The 9,569-nt window shown below is 33.5% G+C and overlaps 1 protein-coding gene and 1 non-coding gene across 3 annotated transcripts; both read left to right on the top strand.

Annotated features, from left to right (window-relative positions):
* Positions 1-4,844: 4,844 nt before the first annotated feature.
* On the top strand, positions 4,845-7,324 carry LOC131159273 (protein FEZ-like). 2 transcript variants are annotated; one of them, XM_058114031.1, is made up of 3 exons: positions 4,845-5,327; positions 5,967-6,268; positions 6,431-7,324. In XM_058114031.1, exons 1-3 carry the CDS (start codon positions 5,150-5,152, stop codon positions 7,151-7,153), a joined length of 1,203 nt encoding a protein of 400 aa, XP_057970014.1. In that variant the 5' UTR covers positions 4,845-5,149; the 3' UTR covers positions 7,154-7,324. The 2 variants fall into 2 exon arrangements, with proteins under 2 accessions (XP_057970014.1, XP_057970006.1); XM_058114023.1 differs by having other exon boundaries at positions 5,964-6,268.
* Positions 7,325-9,032: 1,708 nt separating this feature from the next.
* TRNAL-CAG (transfer RNA leucine (anticodon CAG)) lies at positions 9,033-9,113 on the top strand. Its single transcript has one exon. It is a non-coding gene; the product is annotated as a tRNA-Leu (tRNA).
* Positions 9,114-9,569: the final 456 nt, after the last annotated feature.

The following is a 9,569-nucleotide window of genomic DNA, read 5'->3' as shown; positions in this document are numbered from 1 at the left end:
CAGTAGACTTTCAATGTAGAAATTGTGGATCTAACCATGTACATTCATGTACGATAGAAAAACGTCCATAAATTTCAACATATAGCCATCAGCTCAATGCATGAAGAATCAAGGCCATGCTAGTGATTGTCTTTCTTCCCATGGAGTCGTGATTAATCTTTTCTTTAATTGAAGTTTTTTTTTTTTTTTTTTTCTTTTAGGAGAGGGGGATGAACAAATGATTTATACATTATTAACATTTAATTTTTACTAATTTTTAATTATAGTAGAATAATGTTTCATTTTTAAGATTATTTGATATATAAATATATACAATAAATTTCTTTCTTATTTTTCTTTTATTTGTCAAAACAAAACTTTTAATCCGAATTGACCAAAAGCTTCAACAAGAGGGCCTAAACTTTAACCTTTCCCCATCACATTTATTTAGTTGGAGATTTATAATCAACAGAGGAAATAAACATCAAGACTATTATTAGAGATAGAGATTAAGTTGAAACTTGAAAGTGGGTTTGTAAGTTTTCAACTTAGAATTTTCTATTAGATGCTCATCACCAACCGTGTAACTTAAGTCAAGAATATGAAGGGCGATGACTTGCCAACAAGTCTTTCCTCTACTTCCTTCCTTCAAAATGTGCTTCTAACCATTTTGTTTAATATAATTGAAGAGGTTTTTATATAAATTTTGTGAACTTTTAGTACAAAAGCTACAATTTTTAACATGTAAAAATATATGTATGTGAGTAGTTTAACAAAGAAAAATAATGTGTTTTTAATGTGAAAATATATACTGTTAGGAAATTGAATAGGTAAGAACAGTATCACACAACTAAAATAAGAAGTGAGAAAATAGAAATTGATACCAAGATTTACGTGAAACACCCCCCAAATAAATCGAAAGAAAAACCACGGGTAAGAGTAGAAGGAATCTATTATGAAAAATAATGATACAACTTCTCTCTTATTACAAGAGGAGAACAATGATACCTCTTTCTTGAATTAGGAGTATATAAATCTCTCTAAAATTAGGAGAAACTAGAAACACGGGTTATAACAGGGACACTTTGTAGGAGAGTACTTGATTTCTCTCTCTAAAGGTAGAGTTGGAGATACTTGGGATGATTTCTTCCTTCACCACCACTTCCCTATTTATAGGGGTTTTGTAAGCTTCTTTTTCAAAACCGTCAAATGAATAGTACAACCACCATATGAATAGCCGACAAATGAATAGTGCAGCCACCTTTGTAGACTTGTACAGTCACCAAATGAATAGTATAGTCACCATATAAATAGTATAGCCACCATATGAATAGTACAGTACCTATGTTGGACTTTGAAAGTTAGAAGTGACTTTACAATTCAACATTTTATTGTGAATATATATATATATATATATATATATATATATATTACAATAAAATTTGTTTTAAATCTCAATTTGAATAGTTTGCTTTTATAATTTTGACTAAGAATGACATGTTTTATAGTTTTTGTTTAAGGCGTAAGGTTAGTAGAATAGACCGCACATGTGAACCAAGTCATTCATTAATCATGAATGGCTCAATTTAATAAATTAAATGCTTGCTTTAAGATTAATTGTGAGCATAAATGAAGAACTCCCGAGCATGATTGTTTTTTAAATGCATATAAGTTGAATCTTATTTTCTAAGTCCAAACACTAGGAAAAGGATTGTCTCTATGTAAATATAAGTAATTAAGCCAAACAATAATTTAGTATAGAGAAAAACTTTAAATTTAGAATACAAATGACATTTGACTAAGCAGTGAAATAATTTATTGGCATTTCTTTACGTAAACTCTAAACCTTTTTATGAGAAAGAAACATAATATTCTTAGTATCTCAAGTTGAGCTTCTACCCATTTTCATGTCCTCCAAAGACACATTTAGCATAAAAAAACAATTACAGCCTCTAAACAATAACAATCTCTATGGCCTCTCAAATTGCTCATGCCTCTGCTTGAGTTTTTGAATCTCTCATTAGGTCATTCTTTTCATTTGAACAAGAATTCTATTAATATCTCTTGCAACTTCACCAATCGCTTGCACGGGATTGAAAAGGAGAAGTGCCCACTCAATAGTAGAGAGGAGAAAACATCATATTTTGATTAAATCCCTAAATATTCCAAGAAAAAGAATATATATCACTAGCTTAGAATAGAAATAGCAATCCTAGATTGATCCTCTAGGGGGAGATGGCCTTTAATGAAAGGGAAATTAGGTATTTTTTTGGGTTTTGGCTTCTATCTTTTATTTTTATTGTTGCACAATTGAAAAAAAGAAAATTCTCAAATTATGAGAATGTATTTGTTTATGTTGTTAGTTTTTTATTTTTTGAGAGTCATTTTTCAACTATCTTAGAAAAAGTTTTTTTTTTTTTAATTACTTTTTATTGTTTTAACAACTTTTTGTCATAATACTGTAATATGTAAATTAGCTTTTGTCTATTAAATCATTCATTTTTTAACACCTAAATTTTTTTTAAAAAAATTTGAAATAACATCCATTAAGTATATAAAATTTTGAAAAATATAAATACTTTAAAAACATATTTACAAGTTTTTAATTGTCATTACAATATGATTGCTCTTGTAGCACTAAAAAAATGATTTTCAAATATAATAATTAAGTCAAATAGTTATAATAATTCCTATATTTATCATCATATTTTAAATTTATGTTCTTTTATACTTTTTATAATTTCAATCATATTATTTAATTGCTATTGATTCAAAGACAATGATGATTGTTTGTTCAATGAAGTTCTTAATGTGCTTTTGTTTTAGAAATATTAATCAAGCAGGTTATTATTTTTTGAATTTAAGTTTATGTTTCTAATCTTTAGATTTTATTTTCAAAAATTTTCACAATAATATCAACAACCCTACAGAGATCAAAGTGATGGGGGATACTGTCAATTTGTCATTACATGCAATTTTCTTTGGATGAGGAGCAAATTCATTCTTAAAAGCATCAAATGGTGCTTTAATTGCATCATCAAGTAATTATTTTTGTTATTTTGCTAGTAGAAAGTCTATATTGATGGAGACGATCTCCATGCTAAAAGAAATTCATACGCTGTTAGGTGGCTTTTTGATAGTTCAATAAAAAAGTTAAAGAGTCAAAATATTAAAGTCTAGACAGATGCTACCTACTAAACAGAAAAGAGATGCACAAACCAAATCAATGGATACACCAACAATAAAATTTGCTATATATACTCTTTGAATTCTTTTCATTCATTCATTCTTTTTATTTTATTTTTTCAAAGAATTTTCTTAAATTTTATCTTCTTTTTTTTTAAGAGGGGGAAGGTGGCTCACTGAAGGCTAGGGCATGAACTACATAATGGAACTAAATATTCTCTTAGTCCATATCACTTCCCAGCTCTTTTAGGGTTAGAACCTAACTAAAGTTTACATAGCTAGATTAGAGTGGACCAAATATTATAGGATTGCATTAGGTATGATAGTTTTCTTATTCCATGTTTGGATTGCCATGTACAGTGCACATGTTGGTCTATGAAATAAAAAATAATAATAATAAAAAAAAAAAAAAACGAAAAACAAACGAAAATTTAGTCTTATTGCTTAGTCACCCCTAATCAATGTGACTGGACTGTCTAATCCTTATCATATAAATAAGCTATCAGACCTTTCTTTTTGGCCAATCCTATTTTACAATTTTATGGCGCCAAACACAAACTTACAGGCATGACCTAACCCTAACCAGACACAAAAAGAAGTGGACTCCTTCCTTCTCTTCCCTTTGAACTGTCACAAGTCAAACAAATTAATATAGAGTTGAACTAGTAAAGATTATGGAAAACTCAGCCAAGTGATGTTGGCAACTGGGGCAAAATAAAACTTAAGGAGGGCAAAAAAGAAATAGTAACACCACAAACATAGACTTGTAACCAGAAGGACCAATAAAACTCAAGTGGGTAGATTTTGGTGCCTTGAAAGAAGGGGTCGTGGTCCTCTCGGAGCTGGAGAGGTCCCTCCCTCACAGGGTCGTCATCTGGACAAATTGCTCTGCCCATAATGTGCTAAGTGGACCTCAGACCCCAAACCACCATTATTATATTCAAGAATTCTTAATCAGTATTAATTATTTTTAGGAGTCTATCTGACAAGTCACGTGGTCATATCTAGCAGAGAGAATGAGGAATAGAAGCTCTAAGAAAGAATGGAATAGAAATGGCATTTTTGGATCCTGATATACCCCAAAAATTATTTTCATCTCAAAGGGCCCCCAGAGTAATTAGCAGAGAGAATCTCTCCTTGGTTAATTTGACCATACGGGAGTTTGAGCTATTGCATTGGAACTCGTGTTGCATTTAATTTATAGTCTTCGACTTAATAATAAATAAATAAAAGAAGCATTATTCTAAAGGGCGGCTAATAATAATAATAATAATCTATGACAATGGAAGTTTGTTTTGTCATTTTCTCCTCGTTTGAAGAATACACAAGCTAGGAGAAGTCTTCAGAGTTGCATGGCATCAGAAGTGTGAAAACAGCTATTGGAAAATCCCAAGAACTAGCTAGAGAGTTTTAGTCTCTGGAGATCCTTGATTTTGGATTTAAGCAGGCTGGTTAAATGGGTTTAAGAAGAAGGGCAGTGAGCTCCAGTGAAAATCTATCCATTCCCTTGACTTTGGTGTAGATGTTTCCACACAGAGCTTACCGAGTCATCTTGAATTTCGCAGAAACACAGTTTCCATTACAGTGGTCCAGAAAGGGCGCCCGAAGCTTCGGAGGCAGACCCCTCCTCAGGAAGCATGCATTTTCTTCAAATTAACCGAACAATACTTGTATGAACTGCTACAGTTCTCATTTCACCAGTTCATGCTATATATCCAACAGCTGCACAGCTTGGGCTATTCCACTGTTGCATTCTCTAGTGTTTATGAACTTTTCACTGTTGCTTTTAGGGGTTGGTTTTGTTCTCCACAAACTTCTCCTTTCAGAAGAAAACCAGCCACCTGTGGCCTTCTGATTTTTAAGGAACAAATACACATGCCCTTTTAAGTTCAGAGAGAGAGAGAGATAGAGAGATTCTTTCCAATCCGCCTCTTCATTTCTCTTCAAGTTTTGGTTGCAGGAGGTTTATAACTGGTGAGACAATATGGATGAGAAGACTGATGTTGATTACACTGATGTACTGTTGCCAGGTTTTCGGTTTCATCCGACAGATGAGGAGCTTGTGGGGTTCTACCTGAGGAGGAAGGTTCAGCAACGGCCTCTCCTTATTGAGCTGATTAAGCAAGTTGATATCTATAAATATGATCCCTGGGATCTTCCAAGTAAGATGCTTCATATCTTATATGCATTACTTCATTTGAAGCTTTCCAGCTTAATCAAACAAGTCCATACTTGCTTTCATCTTTTCTCCTTGATGATTGGCTTTCTTGGGCTGACTGCTTACGTGGATAGAAAGTCCATATCCTTTTTGTTGATCAGCAAATAGGACTATTCATTTGTAAATATAGGGGACAGAGAGACCCCCCTTCAAATACACCAAAATCCAATTGCAGTTATTATCAGATGCTAGAACAAAACAAAAATATACAGCTAATTCACTGGCTCAATTATATGGATTCTATATGATCAAACATGAGAGGTTTCTTTCAAAGCTTGAACTTCAGACAAGGAGCTTAGCTGACTCAGAAAAAAGTTGAACATCAAAGCGAACTTGAGCCTTTGAATGTACAAGAAATAGTACACCAAACTCATTCTGTTGGTCCATAAACGTGTACAAAATTCCCCCATGATATATTATTATCTGTTCAACTTATAGTGAAGGTTTCAATTAACAGAAGTCCATCCATATTTGAATGATTTTGTTGTCATGTTTTGAGAGCATACAAAGTTTCATCATCATTACCACTGCTGGTCAATAAATTTACATAGTTAGTCATTTCTTCTCTGCTTCTTACAAGAAGAGCTGGCGACTACGGGGGAAAAAGAGTGGTATTTCTACTGCCAGAGGGACCGAAAATACAGAAACAGTGCACGGCCAAACCGAGTCACAAGAGCTGGGTTTTGGAAGGCCACTGGTACTGACAGACCTATCTACTCCTCTGAAGGTGCTAAGTGCATCGGCCTGAAGAAGTCCCTTGTGTTCTACAGAGGCAGGGCTGCCAAAGGGATCAAAACTGATTGGATGATGCATGAGTTCCGACTTCCCTCTCCATCAGACACAGTACCACCGAAGAAGCTCTTTGATAAAAACCTTCCAGCAAATGTACGTGTTTTAATTTGCATCTGTACATTTCCAGTTAGTCTCTTTTCTTTGGTTTTGCTCTAATTCTTTTTCATATTGCTCTTCCCCACTCTTTTGGATTATATAAACAACATCAAGGACCACATGTTTTCATTCATTGTTTGCTTCTTTGGGGACCTGCAGGATTCGTGGGCAATTTGTAGAATATTCAAAAAAACCACCCCTGTGGCACAGAGAGCTCTTTCTCACTCTTGGGTGTCTCCATCAACTTCAACCATGGAATGTGATATCTTCTCTCAGGATGCACTCTCTACCCAGTTCAGTCCAGAGAACATATCCTGCACAACTGATCAGTACAGATCACCTATCCAGCTAGGCTGCAGTAATGACTTACAACAGGCCTCCTCTGCTCTGGACTTTTCCTCCTACAGACCCATTAATCCAACAGCAAGCAGCAAGCCATCCCAACTTTCTATCAGTCCAAATGAGGACCTTCCCAGCAACAGCTTTGTGTTTTCACCACTCGAAATGTCAGGACCTGCCAAGTGCTCGGTCGACTTTGCTTCCATGCTTCTGAATGTATCTCCTGCGTTCGCTGGGGAGACCAGTAATAAGCCCTCTGAGAGCATCGACTCCGAAGGGCCACAACAGCAGTTCAGTGGCTTCTCAATCAGTTTACCACAGGAGATGCAAAGAGGCATAGAAAATGATCAAGCGCCGAGGCAATATGCAAGCGTAAACCCTACCAGTGGCCACTGGGGAAGTGTCCAGTCAATTGGATTACACTTTGGTTTGCCTTCAAATATATCTGATGCATGGAGACCTAATCTGCCATGGGATTCTAATTCTCCACCCTGTCCCAGCGAGATGTTCACTAGTTATTCCACAAACAAAGGATATACTTGATCATGGGAATGAGATGAAGGGAAGGTAGTTTCTTTGTAGCTATAGCTAACTAGTTAGAGCTCCCGTCAGAAACATATTATGTTTCACTGTCTCATTGTTACAGTTTTCCTGTCCACATGCATTACAGTCTGATACCTTCTTTGATTATTTAATAATTTCATTTGTTTTCTGTAATCATATATATATATATATATATATATATATAAATAAAATATTACATTATATATAACAAACTTGACTCCAATTTCCCCAGCCAAGGTATAAAGTTCTACTCCATTAAGGATAGATGGAGACATTACTGGGTACAGCAGATAAATCCACCAGAACCAACAAGATTTCATCATGTATACAAAAAAAATAATTATAATTGCCTAATTTAGTTAAAATACATACATACAATAAAATCATGTTAATTTTGGTGTATACACCTGGTGTACCTAATATTTTCTCAAATAGATGAGGCTAAAACTACGTGTGAGGTCACCATGTATGTCTAAACCCTAGAATAAATGATTAAATTTATAATAAGATGAAGGGCCGTGTTTTCAAGCTATACCTAAAAAATTTAACAGGTAAAACAGCAACAGAAATAACAGAGATAATCACCTTTTTACAAAAGGTGTGTGCTACTGTATAACAGTATAAAAAGCAAGAAATTGAAAGTAATGACATGTATGCTACATGGAAAATTAAAGTAAAAGCAACGCATATAATAACAATCTTTTCCTCTAACCTCTGTTTGGATTAAAGATTTTGTTTAAGAAGAAAAAAGTAAAAGAAAATGAGAAGAATTTCATTTTCCATTATATTTTCTCCCTACATCAACTACTATTAAGAATGAAAATTTGTTCTAGAATGATTAAAAATTAGGAAGAATTAACATTTAGAATTTAAAGAAATGTTTATTGATTTACTATATATTTTATATTTTTTTCTCACTTTTCTCAAGAACCAAGGATGCAAAAGAAAATTTCTTCGGATTTTCCACTCCTTTCCCTAGTACTATATTGGCTTTTTCTAGAACTTGAAAAATTTTAGTAAAAGAAAAAAACCAGAACATATTATAGAACCTACTTTTTCATGTTTCTTATTATTAAGAAAAGTAAAAAAGGAATAGAACATATATTAAATTCACATTACACATTATTAACATTTAATTTAAAAAAAAATTTGTAACCATATCAAGATAGTTTTTTATTTTATTAGTATTTGAGTTAAGGAGAAAATATTATAAAAAATAAATAAATTTTCTTCTTTATTTTCTTTTCAAAACAAAATCATTGATCCGAACAGAGCTTAAAAAAGGACCACATATATCTCAGCCAGACTGGATTGTTCCGCCATTTTAACAAATGACAAGAGCCATTGCCTGCTTCGAAAGCGGCTTGGTTTTCCACATACATGTAATGGAACTCGTCAACAGCCAGCAGTTTAAGAACATATATCAAATTCAATGAATCAGATCATTCCAAAACCCTAATCGATGAGCAATGCTGAATGCAAAAATGAAAATTTATATTGAAATGAATGTTGTGGTTACCATTTGGTACGTATTTGACCATTGACGCCCCAATTCTTCCTCACAAGTAGCCCCATTTGGTTGCCCCATAAGGGAAGAGGAGAAAGATTTTTCTGAACACCCACCAAGAAAAACCTCAAATAAGCCATGTAATTTTATCAGATGAGTCCAGTGGAGTTGGCTTTCTAGGGCTCATATAAAAGTATTATTGCTTTGATTTCTTTGCTTGCAACAGCTTCATGGGCATGATCGTAAGAAAGCCGGGAAGAAAGTTGCAATTGCAATTTGCAACATTTTTGCGCAGTTGCTGATCACTATTATATTAGTTATATAAAATTAAGACGAACGCAGAGCGCATGTGTCAAGATGGCCGAGTTGGTCTAAGGCGCCAGTTTCAGGTACTGGTCCGAAAGGGCATGGGTTCGAATCCCATTCTTGACATTACTTTTGCCCTTCGAATTAAATAGAAAATGAAGGGTATAAAATTGTTTGATATACAAATTATAAAAAATTATTTTCTTAAAAAGTTATTATGTGTTTGAGGGTATCCTAAATTTAGATAAAATCCACAATTTAGAGTTCCTACTTTAAATTTGAATTTTTTATTTTATGGGGTGCATAAGAGAGTGAAAAGAAAAAAAAAAACTAATATCTCATAAAGAAAAAAATTATATTTATTAGTTCAAAGGAAATTAAAGAGTTCTAGAGACGAAAAATTCCTTGTGATTAAGGAAGCTTCTTACTTGATTCCTAACTTGGCCAAAAATTCGCACATTTGTTTGATTGTTTCCTTCACAATACTCATGACAAATGTTACAGATCCAATCTTGTTGAATAAGTGACTAAATATTTGATACTTAAACTAAGGATGATGAATAGTACCAACTCCTTGAGCGG

Source organism: Malania oleifera, chromosome 1 (genome assembly GCF_029873635.1).
Source record: "Malania oleifera isolate guangnan ecotype guangnan chromosome 1, ASM2987363v1, whole genome shotgun sequence".
In the NCBI taxonomy this organism is placed as follows: Eukaryota; Viridiplantae; Streptophyta; class Magnoliopsida; order Santalales; family Ximeniaceae; genus Malania; species Malania oleifera.
This window is presented reverse-complemented; position numbering and strand designations above follow the sequence as displayed.